The sequence below is a fragment of the Lithobates pipiens genome, unplaced genomic scaffold, assembly GCF_037356315.1.
Source record: "Lithobates pipiens isolate NorthernLeopardFrog02 unplaced genomic scaffold, aLitPip1_a1.2 Scaffold_120, whole genome shotgun sequence".
In the NCBI taxonomy this organism is placed as follows: Eukaryota; Metazoa; Chordata; class Amphibia; order Anura; family Ranidae; genus Lithobates; species Lithobates pipiens.
In genome coordinates, this window is record NW_027507708.1 from 2,095 (window position 1) to 24,264 (window position 22,170).

The 22,170-nt window shown below is 49.4% G+C and overlaps 1 protein-coding gene across 3 annotated transcripts; it reads left to right on the top strand.

Annotated features, from left to right (window-relative positions):
• The first annotated feature begins 481 nt into the window (after positions 1-481).
• On the top strand, positions 482-21,898 carry LOC143973815 (sphingolipid delta(4)-desaturase/C4-monooxygenase DES2-like). 3 transcript variants are annotated; one of them, XR_013272120.1, is made up of 4 exons: positions 3,864-3,962; positions 15,786-16,528; positions 17,622-20,094; positions 20,144-21,898. XR_013272120.1 is itself a non-coding variant. In XM_077474687.1 (3 exons), the coding sequence occupies exons 2-3, from the start codon at positions 15,812-15,814 to the stop codon at positions 17,763-17,765; spliced, it is 861 nt and encodes a 286-aa protein (XP_077330813.1). In that variant the 5' UTR covers positions 482-672; positions 15,786-15,811; the 3' UTR covers positions 17,766-21,898. The 3 variants fall into 3 exon arrangements, 2 of the variants coding, with proteins under 2 accessions (XP_077330813.1, XP_077330812.1); XM_077474687.1 differs by lacking the exon at positions 3,864-3,962 and adding an exon at positions 482-672 and having other exon boundaries at positions 17,622-21,898; XM_077474686.1 differs by having other exon boundaries at positions 17,622-21,898.
• Positions 21,899-22,170: the final 272 nt, after the last annotated feature.

Consider the following 22,170-nt stretch of genomic DNA (forward strand, 5'->3'; position numbering starts at 1 on the left):
GTGGTCCCGTCATACGCAACGAACGTCACCTCGTTCTGAACGATCGGATTTTCTGACAACTTTGTCCGACCGCGTGTATGCGACGGATTTTGTGGTGTACAAGGCATTACACAAAAAATAGCTAGGACCTTTAAAGGTTAACCGCTTGCTGACTCGCTTCAGTATCTTTACTGCGGCAGGTTGGCTCATACAATCAGTAACAACAATTCATTGTTATTCATTGGGGAATCATTAATATCCTTGTGCAAAATTCATTACAATAGAGCATTTTTTTTTTTTAAATAAATTATTTTCTTTATTTTTATTAATTTACTATTTCCTAGTGGTGAAGTTTTGTTAGAGAATTTTTTGTAATTTTTTTGCAATTTTTATTACATTTTTGAAATTCTTTTTTCTTTTTTCCTTCCGTCTATCTTTGCCCATTCATGTCTACGGGGACACTGTTGTACTGCTCCCGCCCCGGAAGTGATGTCACGTGTCATCGGGAGTCTTCCTGAGTTTCCAGGAATGGATTCCCCTTGGTATTGAGTGTTCACTGATCGGCGCACCACAGCGGGGCGCAGGGATATGCAATTAGCGGACCTCCAGCTGTTGCTAGTGTGTGTTTTTTTGGACACCTCTGAGTGCCCAATTACCCCCCCCCTCCCCCGCAGCCAGTTCAGGCATGTAGAGGTGAGACATGGATTGACCCAATTATCAATCCTGCATCCGTTTTTGCTTATGTGTTCCCACGCTTGTATTCATCTGACTAAATATAAATGAATGTGCAATATATCAGTCAAATGAATTATCATTACTTATTTATTTGTGTATTTATGATGGAGTTTTTTCTTTTGTTTTTTTTTATAGGTTTTTGATATGGATTCTGTTGTTTTTTCGTTAGTGCAACTATTTGTATGTGTGTGTATGTGTATGTATACATTGAGAATGAGGTCCGGCATGTTCGCACAGCCCACGTGTAGAGCCCGCCAGGACGTTGGCGCAGTGCTGCGCTAATCACAGGCAGTGAGACATTGCCCCGATGCGCGGCTGCAGAGATCGGGAAATGTCTCACTGCCTGTGATTAGCGCAGCGCTGCGCCAACGTCCTGGCGGGCTCTGCACGTGGAGTATGCGAACATGCCGGAGCTCATCCTTAGTATACATGTATTGATATAATTTTTTTATGTTATTTTTTTTTTTTTTTTTGACACAGAATTTTCAATTCCACCATTCCCTATAAAAGCGCTTGCCCATGGTGTATGAGACTAGTCTAGCTCTGAGGAAGGGGGTGCACCCCCGAAATGCGTTGGCTGTACCCCGTGTCCTCTGCATGTCCATGCATTGGTTTTATGGCCTTTTGTCAGTTGCATTTTGTGAGTAGCCGCTTCTATATAAAAGATTTTTATTATTAAATTATCTCTGGTAATGCACTAGGTGTGTGCGTCTTCCATTTATGTTCTTTTCGAGGTTACTTTCAGATTACCCATCTGAGGAGGGCGCATCCACCCAGTTTTGGATACCATATGTATCTTGCACACCACCATTTTATCTGATATCTGTTACTCCACACCTTGGAAGACCTATTAGCGCTGGAAGTGACTGTTCTATACAATCATGTACCTGTACGTCGTGGCTTTCTTCTGGGTCTGCATGTGCATGCGGACCCAGAAGACTGTGCTGCCATTCGCTGCAGAAGAAGTCACCTAATTAGTAAATAGAGTCCACCTGTGTGTCATTTATACAGCTGTTCTGTGAAGCCCTCAGAGGTTTGTTAGAGAACCTTAGTGAACAAACAGCATCATGAAGGCCAAGGAACAAACCAGACAGGTCAGGGATAAAGTTGTAGAGAAGTATAAAGCAGGGTTAGGTTATAAAAAAATCTCCCAAGCTTTGAAGATCTCACGGAGCTCTGTTCAATCCATCATCGGAGAATGGAAAGAGTATGGCACAACCGCAAACCTACCAAGACTTGGCCGTCCACCTAAACTGACTGACCGGGCAAGGAGAGCATTCATCAGAGAAGAGCCAAGAGGTCCATGGTAACTCTGGAGGAGCTGCAGAGATCCACAGCTCAGGGGGGAGAATCTGTCAACAGGACAACTATTATGCCCTGTGCACACGGGCAGAAATTCCGACGTGGGCTTTATTGGACTTTTTCCATTGGAATTTCTGATGGAAAATATTTGAGAGCAGGACCTCAAATTTTCCGACAACAAAATCCGATCAGACTTTTTCCGATCGTTTGTAGAGAATTCCGATCGGACAAAGTGCCACGCATGCTCAGATCAAATTACGCGACCAAAGCTATTGGCTACTAGCCTGAACGTAATCCCGTTGCAACGAACGAACGTCACCACATTCCGAAGGATCAGATTTTCCGACAACTTTGTCCGACCGTGTGTATGCAACAACAGTTTCGGAAAAAAAACGACGGATTTTGTTATCGGAATGTCCGACCGGGTGTACGGGGACTAAGTCGTGCTCTCCACAAATCTGCCCTTTGTGGAAGAGTGACAAGAAGAAAGCCATTGGAGAAAGAAAGTCATAAGAAGTCCTGTTTGTAGTTTGTGAGAAGCCATGTGGGGGAGGGGGCAGCAAACATGTGGAAGAAGGTGATCTGGTCAGAGGAGACCAAAATTCTACTTTATGGCCTAAAAGCAAAACGTTATGTGTGGGGAAAACTAACACCGCCCATCCCCCGAACACACCATCCCCACCGTGAGACATGGTGGTGGCAGCATCATGTGGTGGGGATGGTTTTCTTCAGCAGGGACAGGGAAGCTGGTCAGAGTTGATGGGAAGATGGATGGAGACAAATACAGGACAATCTTAGAAGAAAACCTGTTGGAGTCGGCAAAAGACTTGAGACCGAGGCGGAGGTTCCCCTTCCAGCAGGACAACAACCCGAAACATCCAGCCAGAGCTACAATGGAATGGTTTACATCAAAGCATATTCATGTGTTAGAATGGCCCAGTCACAGTCCAGACCTAAATCCCATTGAGAATCTGTGGCCAGACTTGAAAATTGCTGATCACAGACGCTCTCCATCCAATCTGACAGAGCTTGAGATATTTTACAAAGAAGAAGAATGGACAGAAATGTCCTCTCTAGATGGGCAAAGCTGGTAGAGACACCCCAAAAAGACTTGTAGAGAAAGGGGGTTCTACAAAGTATTGACTCTGGGGGGCGCCATACAAATGCCCCTCCCCCACACTTTTCACAGATTTATTTGTATCATTTATCATTTTCCTTCCACTTCACAATTATGTGACACTTTGTGTTGGTCCATCACATAAAATCCCAATAAAATCCGATCCGATCCGCTGACATCCGATCTTAAACTCCTTTTTTTTCCCCTTCCTCATTAAACAGACTGTATATAGCTGGTTGCTAAGGAGGGGGCCGGGAAGATGGCTGCCACATCCCTAACGACCGATTGAGTCATCAGCTGTCCACTCCCTCTTCTGTCCAGCAGGGTTCCGCTTATTATATCCCCCTGACACCAGTAATGGGGCTTATTATATCCCCCTGACAACAGTAATGGGGCTTATTATATATCCCTGACACCAATGATATCATTATACAATTTTCTGTATAATATGAGGTCACACTCAGTGAAGGGAAATCTGAAGGAAATTGTATAATGTGTGGCTCCTGTTCACAGGTGACGGGCCCCTGATTGGCTTTTCCTGCCCCACCCCCGACATAAAGGAGCAGTTAACCCTTCCAGCGCAGGCTCAGGGCACGACAATGGAGAAGGCGGCGATGGATCTCGCTGACAAAGGATCAGAGGAAATGGGATATTTCCTGCTGGTGGTCAGAGGCCCCGCCCCCTCTGATATAAGAGGGGCTCAGTCTGGGGGGGGGGGGGGGGAGGGGAGGACGCGGCTCGGAGACGATGGACAACAAAGTGCCCCGAGGAGACTTCAAATGGATGGACAGCGACCAACCGCACACTAGACGCCGGCAGGAGATATTAGGTAAATCCCGAGGGGAGCACTATAAATCTAAAGGAAATTGTATAATGTATGGCCAGATCCAACTTTGACCATAAAACCCAGAAGCTGATTGGTTTCTATGCAGAGCTGCACCAGATTTATAGAAATCTCCTGCACAAATCTAATGTCAGGGTGAGGGGCAATGGGGTGACTCCAGGGGATCCCCAACCACCATCACAGGGGTACTGGAATTGTACAACCCCCCCCCAATGTGTGCAGACAGATTCCCCCCCGATGTGTGCAGACAGATTCCTCCCCCCCCAATGTGTGCAGACAGATTCCTCCCCCCCCCCAATGTGTGCAGACAGATTCCCCCCCGATGTGTGCGGACAGCTTCCTCCCCCCCAATGTGTGCGGACAGATCTCCCCCGATGTGTGCGGACAGATCCCCCCCCGATGTGTGCAGACAGATTCCCCCCCGATGTGTGCAGACAGATTCCTCCCCCCCAATGTGTGCAGACAGATTCCCCCCCCCCCCCAATGTGTGCAGACAGATTCCCCCCCGATGTGTGCGGACAGATCTCCCCCAATGTGTGCGGACAGATCTCCCCCGATGTGTGCGGACAGATCCCCCCCCCCCCATGTGTGCGGACAGATCCCCCCCCCCGATGTGTGCGGACAGATCCCCCCCCCCGATGTGTGCGGACAGATTTCCCCCCCCCCGATGTGTGCGGACAGATTCCCCCCCCCCCGATGTGTTTGCGGACAGATTTCCCCCCCCGATGTGTGCGGACAGATTTCCCCCCCCCCCCCCGATGTGTTTGCGGACAGATTCCCCCCCCCCCGATGTGTGCGGACAGATTCCCCCCCCGATGTGTGCGGACAGATTCTCCCCCCCCCCCCAATGTGTGCGGACAGATTCTCCCCCTGATGTGTGCGAACAGATTCCCCCCCATGTGTGCGGACAGATTCCCCCCCATGTGTGCGGACAGATTCCCCCCCGATGTGTGCGGACAGATTCCCCCCCAAAGTATGCAGACAGATTCCCCTCCCGCCACCCCCCGAAGTGTGCGGACAGATTTCCCCCCCCCGATGTGTGCGGACAGATTCCCCCCCCCCCCCCCCCCCCGATGTGTGCGGACAGATTCCCTCCCCCCAATGTATGCGGACAGATTCCCCCCCCCCCCCCGATGTGTGCAGACAGATTCCCCCCCCCCGATGTGTGCAGACAGATTCCCCCCCCCCCCCCGATGTGTGCGGACAGATTCCTCCCCCCCAATGTGTGCGGACAGATTCCCCCCCGATGTGTGCGGACAGATTCCCCCCCAAAGTATGCAGACAGATTCCCCTCCCGCCGCCCCCCGATGTGTGCGGACAGATTTCCCCCCCCCCCGATGTGTGCGGACAGATTCCCCCCCCCCCCGATGTGTGCGGACAGATTCCCTCCCCCCAATGTATGCGGACAGATTCCCCCCCCCCCCCCCGATGTGTGCAGACAGATTCCCCCCCCCCGATGTGTGCGGACAGATTCCTCCCCCCCGATGTGTGCGGACAGATTCCTCCCCCCCGATGTGTGCGGACAGATTCCCCCCCCCCCGATGTGTGCGGACAGATTCCCCCCCCCCCCCGATGTGTGCGGACAGATTCCTCCCCCCCAATGTGTGCGGACAGATTCCCTCCCCCCGATGTATGCGGACAGATTCCCCCCCCCCCCCGATGTGTGCGGACAGATTCCCCCCCCCCGATGTGTGCGGACAGATTCCTCCCCCCCGATGTGTGCGGACAGATTCCCCCCCCCCCGATGTGTGCGGACAGATTCCCCCCCCCCCCCCCGATGTGTGCGGACAGATTCCTCCCCCCCAATGTGTGCGGACAGATTCCCTCCCCCCGATGTATGCGGACAGATTCCCCCCCCCCCCCCCGATGTGTGCAGACAGATTTCTCCCCCCCCCCCCGATGTGTGCAGACAGATTTCCCCCCCCCCCCCCCGATGTATGCGGACAGATTCCCCCCCCCCCCGATGTGTGCAGACAGATTTCTCCCCCCCCCCCCGATGTGTGCAGACAGATTTCCCCCCCCCCCCCCCCCGATGTGTGCGGACAGATTCCTCCCCCCCGATGTGTGCGGACAGATTCCCCCCCCCCCCATGTGTGCGGACAGATTCCCCCCCCCCAATGTGTGCGGACAGATTCCCTCCCGATGTGTGCGGACAGATTTCCCTCCCCCCCATGTGTGCGGACAGATTCCCCCCTCCATACATTGCAATCCCAACTCCCTGCAACCCACCAAATTCCAGCTTCTGGGCATTTATTATTCTATTACACTGCTGCCTGCAGAGCATTGCACCTTCTCCCCATACCCCTCCCCCATACCTACTCCCATACCCTCCATACCCCCCCATACCTACCCCCATCATACCCCTCCCTATACCCCCCATAGCCCTCTTCCATACCCTCCCTGTAACCCCTCCCCCCGTACCAAGAACTCAGCATAGGGATGGTGGGAACCCCTCATGGGCACAGCGCGTGTACAGACCCGGGAACTCAGCACAGGGATGGTGGGAACCCCTCATAATGGCCACAGCGGGTGTACAGATCCAGGAAACTCAGCACAGGGATGGTGAGAACCCCTCATAATGGGCATAGAAAGGTGTACAGACCCGGGAACTCAGCACAGGGATGGTGAGAACCCCTCATAATGGGCACAGCGGGTGTACAGACCCGGGAACTCAGCACAGGGATGGTGGGAACCCCTCATAATGGGCACAGCGGGTGTACAGATCCAGGAACTCAGCACAGGGATGGTGGGAACCCCTCATAATGGGCACAGCGGGTGTACAGACCCGGGAACTCAGCACAGCGATGGTGGGAACCGCTCATAATGGGCACAGCGGTAGGGTTGCCACCTGTCCAGGATTCACCCGGACAGTTCGGGTTTGGAATCATGCATCCGGGATTCAGACTGCCTGAAACCCGGACACATTATTTAGACTGGACTATAGTTTCCCAGCAGGGTTGCTGGTTGCTTTTGTCTAAGCTGAAAGTGTCTGTTAAACTCTTTCACACTGCCCAAAGCCAACACTAACAATTCCCCCCCGAAACACTCACACACAGACGGGAGAGGAGAGAGGACTCGATCAGCACCTCTTCCCCCCTACCCCTCTGTGTCTGCCTCAGAAAAGGAAAGTGGGGGCCAGAAATTTTCAATTCAGTAGCCTCTGGATGAGATGTGCTGACTGCCAAGGGATGAGTGAGCTCACCATCCATCCCTGTCTTTCACTGAAGTCTCCCCCCTTCTCTCTCCTGCCTCTGAGTGAGTACACTAATGTAAATCATGGTTCTCAGAGCACCCCTTATATCACAGTTCCCCTTTACACGAGAAGCCAGTGTGTTCCCCTTACATTAGAGTCCTCCCCGTACGTGAGAGCTCTCAGTGTTTCCCCTTAAATCAGGGTTCCCAGAGCATCCCTTATGTTAAAGGCTCCAGAGTTCTCCCTTACATCAGAGTCTGCAGAGTCCCCCTTACAGTGAAAGAGAACTCTGCAAGTTCACATGTAAAAGGGGAACTCTGTGTGCTCTGATGTAAAGGGGAACTTTTGTTATTAACTTCATATGATTAGAAATTTTATTTAATATATGTATAGTTTATACTATAAAAAAAAATTGGCGTGCTACGCTAAAGTGTTCTGGTTTGATTTGAACAAAAGGTGGCAACCCTACACAGCGGGTGTACAGACCCGGGAACTCAGCACAGGGATGGTGGGAACCCCTCATAATGGGCACAGCGGGCATGCCATTCTGCTCCTTGTCAGTGAGCTTGCTGGTTCCTTAACTCTTGTGCTTACAGAGTCCAGGGGCTAGAGTTGCTTATCTGCCCCAGGAGATGTGCTGGATCCTGCGGAGGACCCTGGCAGGGCCCCGTGGATTAGCCTGTGACTAGGCCTCAGCCTGTGCAAGATTCTGGGCCTGGCCCAAGGAGAGATGAGTCTGTCTGCCTTTAGACCATCCTTTCTCAACCTTTTCAACACAGAGGAACCCTTGAAATAGTTCTCCGGTCTCAGGGAACCCCTGCTAAAAATTAGAAATCTACAACTCATAATACATTAGGGTGATGGTCAGTGGGAAGAATTACCTCCTTACAGATATTTAGAAAGATCAATGGTTTCAGTGGGAACTTATCTGAAAGGCAGAAATTGCCCAATGCTGAAAGAACCCCTACAAGCTCTGGGGGAACCCCTACAAGCTCTGGGGGAACCCTAGGGTTACACGGAACCCTGGTTGAGAATCACTTCTTTAGACGGAGGATTGTTGAAACGCTGAACCGGATTGAGAAGGAAGAGGAGAAGTTGGGAGCTTTGAAAGCCGAATTTAAGAAGAAAAAGCAGATTTGTGCTAAAGTCTTCAGTAAGAAGAGACCGGCTCTGAGGTCTGAGTTGAAGGACTTGGAACAAGCTGTGAGGAAGAAGGAAGAATTGGTGAGTTCTCTGAAGGAGAATAGTGGAGCATTTAAAGAAAAATACAGAAATGAAGAACGTTTTAGCCAAATAAGGAGAGGAGCCGCTTCCTGCATGGAGGGTGACCCAACCAGTGAGGAGATGCAGGTGTAGCGCCCACCACCTTTAGGTGGGTGCTAATAGGTAAAGACAGGTTAAATTGCCAGTGCCTTACTATTCTTTATGTACAGGCCTGGAGGTTTGGTTAGGGTTAGCCCTTGTACACACGGTCAGAGATTCCGACGGAATGTGTCCGATCGGACCGTATTGTCGGATAATCCAACTGTGTGTGGTCTCCATCGGACTGTTTCTGTCGGAATATCAGATGGACTAAGTTTTCCAACTTGTCTATAAAATTTTCCGACAACATGCTCAGATCGGACATACTCCGATCATGTGTAGCCTACTCCGACGGACAAAGTGTCACGCAAGCTTACAACAAATTCCTAGACCAAAGCTATTGGCTACTTGCCTGAACGTAGTCCCGTCGTAACGAAATAACGTCATCACGTTATGTACAATCGGATTTTCCGACAACTTTGTCCGACCGTGTGTATGCAACAGTTTCAGACAAAATCCGTCGGACAAAATCCAATGTGTGTACAAGGGCTTAGGGTGGAGTCGTAGGTTAGAGGGTGGTGTGACCACCTGGTCATCACCCTGGAAAACCCTCCCTTGCTCTCCAGAGGAATATTCTGGAAAGGAGGCGGGTGCAGGGATTCAGGGAAAGGCAGTGTGTATGGCCCTCATCCAATCGTTAATTTGTTTGGGCAGGGACGGGTCTCATACATATACACTGGGGTCACATGTTCCTTGGGGGAGATGGGATGAGATTTGATCCAGAAAGACTGCAAAATGTGACCCACAGGAGCAGGGCTGGAAGGCCTGGGTCTGCCTAGACCCCAGTGCTGGAAAGCTACGGAACGGAATGGAGCCATTTGATTGTTGAACTGTGTCCGTGATTTCTACAGCAGGGGGTGGAAGAAGCGGGGGTTAAACTAGCCATACTGTATGAACCATTAGCAGCTCCCAAGGGAGTAGTGCTCTTCACAAGTTACCGACAGAGTCAGCAGAGAGTGAGAAAGTGGGAACGGAGGATAAGCCCAGCTCTTCAACATCTCAGACATCTGATGAGCCTTCAATGGTGGAGACATCTGTCCCCTTCCCTCCCCAGTAGCAATATGAAACATCTGAGCAGGAGGCTGAAGGTTCTGGCATGCTGGAGTTTATCAAAAAGCTGGAATCCCCTCTGGATGCGGCTTCTCGGGATGTTGATGATAAGATGGACACCGTTCCTCACCCTGTGGAGAGAGCAAGATCCACCATTAACTCTGCAGCAACTGGGAGGATGTCTGATCCCACCATCAGCCATAACATTGCAGAGGTGACAGCACAGCAAGCAGGTACAGTGTGTGCGCAGGATGGTGGTGTTAATGACAATGGGCTTGCTGAGGGTTGTAGTACTACAGGCAGTCAGCCCAGACCCATAGACAATGTACAGCAAGCAATAACATCTGATAACTGTCAGCTTCAGTCTGCAGAGAGGAGCTCCATGGACAATACAGAGACTTTGCCTGGACCAGGCACAGCGGCTGTTCCTCTGAATGGAGGAGGAGATGCTGGGAGCAGTAGTGCTACAACTCTCCAGGAGTCTGCAGTGGACAGGATTGTGTTTGGGGGAGGTGATGGGTCCTGCCTCTGCCAATCAGAAGACTGCTATCCCAGCTCATTCAGACTCTCTGCCAGTAGGTTGGAATGTGTATAAGGACAAGACTGCAAATGCTGTTGGTGTAAGAAAAACCTATGCTGGTGTTGCTGCTACAGGATCTGGGAAGGGGGAGCAAGCGGGGAAGGAATATGGAAATGTTTTATCTTCCTCCCTGTTTAAAAGGAGGAATGTTGTTCAATTAAAATGGGAGGGCGGTGGACTCCCCCCACATAGGAGGACAGTGGTGGATAAGATTCTGCAGATGGGGTTTAGGCCCACAGACATCAGATCGGTTCCTATGACTACAATTTGTCCTTTATCCATCTGGAGTCTTTGGACATATTTTGGGAGAAGTATGAACACGTGTGTAGGGGCCTGCCAGACTGGAGAGGGCTCATCCCCAAGCTTATATCACGCCAGTCACTCATTAAAATGTTGACAACTCTTGTCCACAATGAATCCATACCACAAGGGGATTTAACTATATGGTTGAGGAGGTATGTAGACGTCCTGAGCCCCCTAAAGAAGATTTTGATTGATCGGGGAATATGGATGGGGGGGGGGTGGTCTGTGCAGCTAAAATTAAAGGTTGTTGACGTCGTCCAGCATCTGCCATCCTCAGCTTTCCTGGGAGGGACAGGCTGACCATCTTCTACCCGGGCCAGCCAAAGCTCTGCAACAAGTGTGGAGATAAAGGGCATCTTGCCTCCTCCTATCCGGTGATGAAGTGCTCTCTGTGTCAGGGTATAGGACATTTGGCAAAGGACTATAATATCATCAGGTGTAATCTGTGCAATGCGGTGGGACATCCTTAGTCAGTGTCCTGAGGCAATGCACAACAAGCCTGAGCTCATGAGAGAGTTCTTCCGCCTGGACATGGAGGATGCTCAGAGCTCAGGAGATGGAGTGCCTGTGAGTCCATCTGGGTCTGTGCCAATACCCAATGGGTCTGTGTCTCCCCAGTCTGTGGTGCCCTGGTCTGTGCGTTTACCTAGTGTGCCCGTGTCTTCCCAGTCTGTAGATAAGGTATCAGTTACTGAGAATGTGTACAATCCTTCTGTGTCTTCTCAAATCGCAGAGGCAGCAAGAGGTGCTGAGGCTGGTGCATCAGGTGTGGTGCCAGCCCCCTCCCCCGAAGCTGCAAGGTTCCTATTGCGGATTGTAAGGTGCAGAGGAGTGGGAAAATGGTGGAGAGGCTGGCTTGGTGGTAGATAAGGGAAGGGAGAGTGGGGGGGAGGGGAGTGAAAGGGTGGGGAGTCTGTTGACTCCGGTTTGTCCAAGGATTATATGGAGTGGTTGGAGGATAGGAGGGCAAAAGAAGGGGAAAAAAGGGGTTCAGTTACCTTAAATCCCAAAGTTTTGCCTTTGGAAAATAAGTTCAAGATCCTGTCAGATGATGAGGATGAATGAGACTCGTTCATCATCCTCTATGGATGGTGAGTGCCAGGGTGCAATGAAGCGCGCTGGTTCTCCAGGGAGAGGGAGTAGTCAGGCTAAGAAAAGGCTGCCTCAACTACCCTAATGGCAGTTCCCACTCCGTTTGAAAGTGGCAATCATTAATGTTGCCAGCTTAAGAGCAGTAAGCGCTCCTCATATGGCCTTATTTTTGCTCAGCGAGTTTGATGCTGACATTTTGTTTTTGCAAGAGACCCATCTGAGTAGTCTGGCCGAGATACATTGGGTAAAGAAGGAGTGGAGATGTGGTCCCTCATTTTGGTCTCTTGCGGCTGAGCCTTACAGCGGGGTTGCGGTCCTTGTTTCTGGTATGGTAATGTGCCGGTGGGTAATTGAGGTAGAGATTAGGAGATGCATGGTCTTGGACGTCTCTGTAAGGGAGCAGGACCTGTGCCTGATTAACATCTATGGTTCACAGATGAAGTGGGACAGGAAATGCCTCTACAAAGATTAAGCCCTTTCTTTTTATGGCCCAGCAGGTTATCTTTGGTGATTTCAACACCATTACTAGGTCTAAAGACAGGAGATGTTTCCGAGATAAGCTGGGCTATGACACCCTTTTTCTCAACGCGATAGTTAGGGAAGCAGGTCTGGTAGATGTGAACATTAAGCACTGCCCAGACAGCACGGGGTTCACTTTTCAGAGAGGTAATAGAGTAGGATAGATAGTTTTTTTTTTGGAAAGGGAGACTCTGCTTTTTCGGCACCTGTGTGTCAGGCAGTGACGTTTTCTGATCACTGTATTCTATCTGGGACTCTGCCTCAGACATGCCATCTAGGGGGAGGGGTATCTGGAGATTGAATTTGGCCCTCCTGGAAGACGAGAGTGTAAGACAATCTTTTGAGGATTTTTTCAAGCACAGGTAATGATCCTAGACTTTTGCAACAGCAAGTCAGAATGGTGGGAGCTTGGGTTTTTCAAGGCCATAGGAATAAAGAAGCAGCAAGATAGGTATATCACCTACCAGCGTTTGCCGAGGAAACTTGACCCCCTTGTTTCGAATGGAGGAGATTCTGAGGCGATCTCTGAGGTAAAGCTCCTCCTTAGGAGACATCAATATGACCCGGCATGCCTCTTTTGGTTCAGGAAAGGGATTATGGGAAATACCATTTGCCTGACCCTTACCAGAACTGTAAACAGAGCATAGCAGTTAAGACAGTCAATGGCCTGAAGGACAGTACGGGCTCTCTGACGAAGTCTAGGTCAGGGATCCTGGAGGTGGTCAGGTCAGACTATGCCAATCTCCTGGGAGGAAGGAACCTTGATCGCACAAGGATGTTGTTTTTTTTTTAACTCTACACCAGGACTGGAAAGTAATGTTCCTTTGAATTTAACAGATGAAATCACTGCAGATGAGGTAGTCCAGGCTATTGATAAACTGGCCATCAAGAAAACGCCAGGGCCAGATGGGTTGACAGCTGAATTTTATAAATGTTTTAAGGTGAATCTGGCTCCCTACCTTGCAGAGGTTTTTAATGGTTTGTATGAGGGTTCTCTCCCACCCTCCATGACGCAATCTGCAGTGATCCTTCTGTCTAAGGGTAAAGATCCTTCGATGATTGAGAATTGGCGCCCCATTAGCCTTCTTAATGTCGATAGAAAGATACTAGCAAAGATTTTTTTCTGGCGATTATCACTAGTGGCAGGCAGTTTGTTATCCTGCCACTAGCACTGTTCGGTCCAGGGTATAAGCACTTTCTCGATGGTGTTAGCTGTCCGGGAGGCCTTGGAGCATTGTAGGGCTGCTGGTTGGGGTACATTTTTGCTGACATTGGGTCAGGCTAAGGCCTTTGATCGGGTTAATCATGAGTACTTATGGCTCCTTCTTGGAAGATATGGCCTGGAGGGCGGTTTCATTGATTGGCTCAAGATCTTATACAAAGGGGCTGAAAGCTTTCCTCTGGTTAATGGTTGGGTCAGGCAACCCTTTGTGGTCGGCTCGGTGTGCGTCAGGGGTGCCCATTGAGTACTCTGTTATATGTGTTTGCAATCGACCCCTTCATTAGAAGGCTAGAGAGTGGACCACAGTGTGTTGTACCTTTTGGGCATCACTGGTGAGCCTCCTGTGAAAGTTGTGGCCTATGCTGATGATGTTTCTGGAGGTGCAGGAGGTGGTCTCAGTGATAAGGCAGTATTCAGAGGCATCAGGTTTAATGGTCAACCAGGACAAGTGTAAAGCTTTCTGGATGGGCGCGGAAGGTGAAAGCTTTGTTCTCCCGGATGACTTCCTTGAGCCCTAGGAAAAAAATTGAGTTCTATGCGCTGAATTTGGCCCAGGTGACTATTTACATGCAAATTGGGTGAACAGGCTGGAGAATGCCGATGCCAAGGTGGAAAGCTGGAAAGTTTTGCGTCTTACCTTGAGGGGAAAAGTTGATCTGGTCAAGACTTATCTGATTCCGATTTTCCTATATGTCAGTTTTGTTTGCGTTTTGCCAGCTTCTCTCTATACCAGGGTCTATAGTTGTTTCTTCCAGCTGTTATGGGGGAACAGAATAAACCTTGTCAAAAGGAATGTGACTTACCTTTCTAGGCGGGAGGGTGGTCTAGGGATGATCAACCCTGTAGTCTTTTTCTCTCTGATGTTTGTGAAGTACAATCTTGGTAACATGTTGGCAGAGAGACCGCCTGGGTGGGTTGGTATTTTCCAGTCCTGGTTTAGGCCCTTTTTGCGAGACTGGGAAAATGGTGGGCCAGTGAAAAGCCTGAGGGTCAAGCATGATAAGCTCCCGGCTTATGTTGCCCCGTGCTTGAAAATATTTCGGCAGTGGCAAGTAACAGTGGGAGAAGTCAGATCTCTTCCAAGGAAACTTCTTGAGAAGCGGATCATGAGCTCTGTTTTTTGCGAGCCACTGGCCTTGAGGGATTGCCCAAGCCTGGTTTTGGGGGTGGGTTTGCAGTTGATTAATTTGGAGAGAATCCCAATGAAGTTTAGGGATCAGGCTTGGCTTGCCATTCATGGAAAACTATATGTGAAGGGCAACTTGAAGTTTCTTTCCATGAGTGATCGGGGCTGCCCGAGAGTGGAGTGTGGAGGAGTGGTGGAGTCCATGGATCACTTTCTACTTCAGTGCCCTTTTAATATAGAGGTGTACAAGAGGGTGGGGAGGGCTCTGAGTATACCCTTCCTCCCCCATATGAGTTATACAGAGTGGGTGTATGGGGCTTTCCAGACTCGTCGGGACTATGATTTGGAAACACTTTTTTAAAATTAGTCTAGTAGTCCGTTATTTCACGTGGAGTGCACGGTGTCAGGTATCCTTACGTGGTGAGGTTGGGAAGATTCGGGGTCTTGAGAAAGACAGGTGGCAGCAGGAGGCCTGGATAAAGGCGTGGAGGAATATCAGGGCTCTGTAGCTGCTGCCCGTTGATCTCGGGGTGTGCGGCTTTCTTTGTATTCTTCTTTCACTCCCCTAGATTTTCAGATTAAATATATTTATGATAAAAGGCTCCATGCATGGTGACGGTGATGTTCCTTAGTCTGGCTCTCCCGTAGGGATTATGTTGTGCACAATTTGGTTTGCACCATTTATTTTGTTCTTGTTCTTTCTGTTTTGTATAGTCATATTCAATTATTTTGTAAATATGTTTTATTTATTTATTATGGTTTTATTGTATATAAGTTGTTGTTTGTAAGATTTTCAAAAAAAAAATTAACCCCTCATAACGGGCACAGCGGGTGTACAGACCCGGGAACTCGGCACAGGGATGGTGGGAACCCCTCATAATGGGCACATTGTTAACCCTTTGATTACCCCTAGATATAAACCCATTCCCAGCCAGTGTAAGTACAGTGAGAGCAAACCATGCCTCGGGTGTAGTGTGCAGGAAGTGTGGGAGGAATAGTGCCCCATCATTGGTGTCAGTGGGAGGAATAGTGCCCCATCATTGGTATCAGTGGGAGGAATAGTGCTCCATCATTGGTATCAGTGGGAGGAATAGTGCCCCATCATTGGTGTCAGTGGGAGGAATAGTGCCTCATCATTGGTGTCAGTGGGAGGAATAGTGCCCCCTCATTGGTGTCAGTAGGAGGATTAATTCCCCAAGGGCCAGATAAAGGTTTGTAAAGGGTCGCTGTTTGGAGAATGTTCTAATTGAACGGTTTCTGCTGTTTCTGAATATGGGGTTTGTGTTCTTGTCCTCACAGTCCGGTGTATTTGGTCGTCTGTTGGATGAACATTTCATAAGCTTTTCTTCTCCTTTTTACAGCCAAATATCCGGAGATCAAGTCTTTGATGGGACCTGACCGATATCTTAAATGGATCGTCTTGGTGATGGTATTTGCTCAGCTTATGGCCTGCCGCCTGGTGAGAGACTTGGCCTGGAAGTGGGTCCTGTTTTGGGCCTTTGCCTTTGGCGGCTGTGTGAACCACTCGCTGACTTTGGCCATACACGACATATCACACAACGTGGCCTTCGGTAACCGCCAGACAAAATGGAACAGGTGGTTTGCCATGATTGCCAACCTGCCAATCGGCATGCCATACTCCGCATCCTTCAAGAAATACCACATTGACCACCATCGTTATCTGGGAGGAGACAACCTGGATGTGGACATCCCTACAGACTTTGAAGGATGGTTCTTCTGCACTCCCCTCCGTAAAGTGGTATGGCTCATCCTTCAGCCGCTCATCTATGTCTTGCGCCCTCTCTACGTGAATCCTAAGCCCATCACCAGGATGGAGATCTGTAACGCCCTGGTGCAGTTCTCAGTGGATCTTATTCTGTTTCACACGTTCGGTCTAAAGCCAGTAGTCTATTTGGTGGCTGGTTCGATGTTCTGTTTGGGTTTCCACCCAATATCGGGACATTTCATTGCAGAACATTACATGTTCATGGAGGGACACGAGACCTATTCCTACTACGGTGCTCTGAATCTGATTACTTTCAATGTAGGCTATCACATGGAGCACCACGACTTTCCCAGCATTCCCGGGAGCAAACTGCCTGTGGTAGGTGCTTATCTCTTCTTCCAGAGTCCTGGTGTCCAACCTGTGGTCTAGGAGCAGCATGTGGCCCTTGGACCGCAGCACATAATAGTTTGTGCTTTCCCCATGGTTTACATTTACTAGCAGCCTGGAGAGGGACTTTATGTGTTCTATCAGGTTGAGCTGCAGGCCAGTCAAGTTCCTCCACCCCAAACTCGCTCATCCATGTCTCTATGGACCTTGTTTTGTGCGCCGGTCCAAATCATTCGGTGAAGGGGGGATTATGGTGTGGGGGGAGGGAGGATTATAATGTGGGGGTTGTTTTTCAGGGGTTGGGCTTGGCCCCTTAGTCCCAGTGAAGGGAACTCTTAAGGCGTCAGCATACCAAGACATTTTGGATAATTTCATTCTCCCAACTTTGTGGGAACAGTTTGGGGACGGCCCCTTCCTGTTCCTACATGACTGCCCACCAGTGCACAAAGCAAGGTCCATAAAGACATGGATGAGCGAGTCCTGACCTCAACCCAATAGAACACCTTTGGGATGAATTAGAGCGGAGACTGCTAGCCAGGCCTTCCTTCTCTTCCAACATCAGTGTCTGACCTCACAAATGCTCTTCTGGAAGAATGGTCAAACATTCCCATAGACACCCTCCTAAACCTTGTGGACGGCCTTCCCAGAAGAGCTGAAGCTGTTATAGCTACAAAGGGCCAACTCAATATTGAACCCTCCGGACTAAGATTGGGATATCATTAATGTTCATCTGTGTGTAAAGGCAGGTGTCCCAATACTTTTGGTAATATCGTGTATATGTATTTTATTTTAATAAGAGTTCTACTATATAAGTATGTAAACACTGAATACACCCGGCCAGTAGATCCATTGCATGTCCATTTCATTTGTCTTCATGGCCAGGAGCCAATCAGGGTAGCCTCTGGTCATGTGATTAGTGACTTCCAATCCATACGGTCTTTGGTTTTGGTTCTCTCTATGGTGCAGCGCTCTCAGGGTGGGTTGGGGGTGATGACAGTCCATTCATCTCCAGACCTTCTATAGATTGGGCCACCAAACCACTAATGAGCCAAATAACTCAGATTGATGTCTTTCTTCCCCTCAGGTTCGGCAGATTGCCTCAGAATATTATGACGGTCTTCCCCACCACCAGTCCTGGGTCCGGGTGATCTGGGATTTCATCTTCCATGAGGAGATTGGACCGTATTCACGGATCAAAAGAAAGTGCAAGCTGGCCAATGCAGGTTAACCATCTAACTGACCTCCATGGGGGAAAAACTATTTTATATGCTGAAAGATCCTGGTCCCGCCTACACAGTGTGACTATATTCTGGCTCCGCCTACACGGTGTGACTATATTCTGGCTCCGCCTACACAGTGGGACTATAGTCTGGCTCCGCCTACACGGTCTCACATGTGACTATATTCTGGCTCCGCCTACACGGTGAGACTATTCTAGCTCCGCCTACATGGTGTGACTATATTCTGGCTCCGCCTACACGGTGTGACTATAGTTTGGCTCTGCCTACACGGTCTCACATGTGACTATATTCTGGCTCCGCCTACACGGTGTGACTATTTTCTAGCTCCGCCTACACGGTCTCACATGTGACTATATTCTAGCTCCGCCTACACGGTCTCACATGTGACTATATTGTGGCTCCACCTACACGGTCTCATATGTGACTATATTGTGGCTCCGCCTACACGGTCTCACATGTGACTATATTCTGGCTCCGCCTACACAATCTCACACTGTCTATGTGGTCTTGTGATTTGTGGTCCAGGGACTTGTGTGCTCAGTACACACACTGGGTGTGTTTTTAAAATGCGTTCTGATGATAACGTTTTTTTTATTTTTGGGGTGGGTGGGGGATGGTGAATGAGGATCACCCATTCTGTGTGCTGCAGGATGGAAATTCTGAATTGCTCAGCTTCCCATTATCAGCCACCAAATCTCTCGTGTGTGCAGGAGGGCTCCATTGTCCCTAGACCTCTCCGCATCCAGCGCGTTTCAAACCACAGACACAAATCTGATGAATGGGTTGGGGGAGGGGAGGGTTAGATCCCTGTTGGGGTTTTCTGCCTCGTGTCTCTGTTCTCCTGGTGACCATTGTCATGAGGACTGAACATCTGAGGACATCCAAACTTGTGAGTTGTCCCCAGAAGAAGAATGGAGCCGGCTGATGTTCTCTCTGCCCGGAGCGCGTCGGCTGATCCTGCCATCTCTGGCTCTTCATTCTGCAGTGATGGTTGGCTCGCTCAGAACTTTGATGCTGCGATTATAATCGAATGATTTAAAACAAAAAGCAGTAATGCCGCGTACACACGAGCGGATTTTCCGTCTGAAATATCTTGGATGGTTTTTCTGACGGAATTCCGCTCAGGCTTGGATTGCATACACTCGGGTCACACAAACGTTCTCGGAACTTTCCACCGTCAACAACGCGGTGACATTCAACACGACGATCCGAGAAAGTGTTGAGGACGAGTTGTTTCTGAGCATGCGTAGGAATTTTGCGTGTCGGAATTGCATACAGACAATCGGGATTTCCGATCAAAACTTTTTCCGTTGGAAAAATTGAGAACCTGCTCTCAGTCTTTTGCTGGCGGGAATTCGGCCAGCAAAAGTCCGATGGAGCGTACACACAGTCGCATTTTCCGACCAAAAGCTCTCATCGGTCTTTTGCTGGCCGAATTTTCGATCGTGTGTACGCGGCATAAGTGTATTTTTCTGGTACTTCTGATACGTCTGATGACCGATCTCCAGATTTTCCCCCCATGTGGATCTCATTGTGAAATTAATTTGTTGTAACAAAACGATAAAACAACATTGATAATTGTGCAGAGGCTTTATTTATGTGATAGAGGAGGACTCCCGTCATCCCGTGGCCCTCAAGGTAACAGTAATAACAATTAGGGGTGGACTCCCGTCATCCCGTGGCCCTCCAGGTAACGGTAATAACAATTAGGGGTGGACTCCCGTCATTCCGTGGCCCTCCAGATAACGGTAATAACGATTAGGGGTGGACTCCCGTCGTCCTGTGGGCCCTCCATGTAACTGTAATAACGATTAGGGGTGGACTCCCGTCATCCCGTGGCCCTCCATGTAATGGTAATAACGATTTAGGGGTGGGCTCCCGTCGTCCCGTGGCCCTCCAGGTAACGGTAATAACAATTAGGGGTGGACTCCCATCGTCCCGTGGCCCTCCAGGTAACGGTAATAACGATTAGAGGTGGACTCCCGGCGTCCCGTGGCCCTCCAGGTAATGGTAATAATGATTAGAGGAGGACTCCCTTCATCCCGTGGCCCCCCAGGAAACGGTAATAACTATTAGGGAAGGACTCCCGTCATCCCGTGGCCCTCCAGGTAACGGTAATAACAATTAGGGGTGGGCTCCTGTCATACCGTGGCCCTCCAGGTAACGGTAATAATTATTAGGGGTGGACTCCTGTCATCCCGTGGCCCTCCAGGTAACGGTAATAACAATTAGGGGAGGACTCCCGTCATCCCATGGCCCTCCAGGTAATGGTAATAAAGATTAGGGGTGGACTCCCGTCATCTTGTGGCCCTCCAGGTAACATTAATGATTAGGGATGGACTTCCATCATCCCGTGGCCCTCCAGGTAACGGTAATAACGATTAGGGTTGGGCTCTCGTCATACCGTGGCCCTCCAGGTAACGGTAGTAATGACTAGGGTGGACTCCCGTCATTCTGTGGCCCTCCAGGTAACGGTAGTAACTATTCGGGGTGGACTCCCGTCATCCTGTGGCCCTCCAGGTAACGGTAATAACGATTAGGGGTGGACTCCCGTCATCCCGTGGCCCTCCAGGTAATGGTAATAACGATTAGGGGTGGACTCCCGTCGTCCCATGGCCCTCCAGGTAAGAGTAATAACGATTAGGGATGGACTCCCGTCGTCCCATGGCCCTCCAGGTAAGAGTAATAACGATTAGGGGTGGACTCCCGTCGTCCCATGGCCCTCCAGGTAACAGTAATAACAATTAGGGGTGGACTCCCGTCATTCCGTGGCCCTCCAGGTAATGGTAATAACGATTAGGGGTGGACTCCCGTCATCCTGTGGCCCTCCAGGTAAGGATAATAATGGTTGGTAACTCCCATCTTCCCATAGTCCTCTGGGAGACATCATGAACAGTAAATTTCAGACAAACCTCCGAACACACGGCTGAAATGTATGAATGAGAACTTATATGCTGTGCAGAGACCACAGAAAGGTCACATGAAGACAGAAGCAGCATTAGTAAAAATTTAGATTTTTTTTTTATTGCAGAAATCACCGGCTTACCATACATTTGCCAGGAGTTAAAAAACTATTGTTACTGATGAGGCCTCATTCACACCATACCTCGGCGTGCACACCTTGGGCAGAAAATAGAGACCAGTGGTTCTTAAACTTGGTCCTCAAGTACCCCTAACAGGCCATGTTTTGGGAACCTCCCTTAGATAAAATAGCTGTCCAAAATACCAAGCCGTTCCTTCAGATTTAAAGCACCCGTGCAAGATAAAGGAAAACCTGCAAACATGGCCTGTTGGGGGTACTTGAGGACTGGGAACCACTGATATAGAGTATGTCTGGACAGGCATTTAGGCGTGACGTGACGTCTTTCTGCCAGAAACCTCCTCTCAAAAACACAATCCAGAAGGGTTTATTTTTCTGCCTCTACGGCTGGGTTCACATATGAGCCGCATGTGGCTCACAACGGGGGTCTGGTCCGAGTTCAGACCGAATTTTGGGCTGAATTCGGACCTGAAACGGACCAAAAGACGCACAGCTTTTTTGTGGCATGGAACCCAAAATCCCTTGGGGTGGTTGGGAAACCCTTGTTTCAGCGCCTCATGTACCTCCTATGTCTAAGTCATCTTGTGTCCATTAGGGGCACATGGTGACTGAGAAAATATGACTTGGAGTACTTAAAATGGGACAGTAAAATTTATCCACAATATCTCCCAGGAGATATATAGACTTCGTGATTTGTTTGATTCAGAACTCCACATGTTAATTGAAAGAGCTGATCACATTGGCCTCTGTACAATGTACGCTCCTACTGGATTCCTGCTGGAGCTCCTGCTATTGTGAGAAGGTGTCCTGTGTTTATACCTATGATAATGTGTAATTACTGTGTGAAGCTCTGTGACAACAAGTCTGACCTGTAGTGAAATCCTGATTAATCACAACAGTGGCCAGGGGAGCATGGAGTCACATCGGCTGCTTTAAGGGATTTATTAGTTCATGTTAATTTATAATTCTGGTTACAGCTGTATTGTTAGAGTAATATTAGCAGGAGAGGGGACCTCCTCTTCATCTGGTATATAAGACTGTATTCTTGTTCTAATAAACAGTCCATGTTCAGCAACCAAACTAGCATTGCCTTGTTTGTGGTTGTCAGCGGTTGGAATATCTGATAGCTATATTCAGACTGGGAGGAAGCGGTATATGACGAAAGCGCTCAAGTGGAGTGTGGGACATTTTGTTACACGCAGCAGACCTGCTGCAGAGATATGTGAATCGGCTCCAAAGAGAGCCGGCCAAAATCTTCTGCTATTGCAAATTGGAGGCGGGTTCGCAGTGCTGAACCCAGGCTTAATATCTCAATGTGCGTGGACACCTAGGATAACATTGAGCGGCTTCTA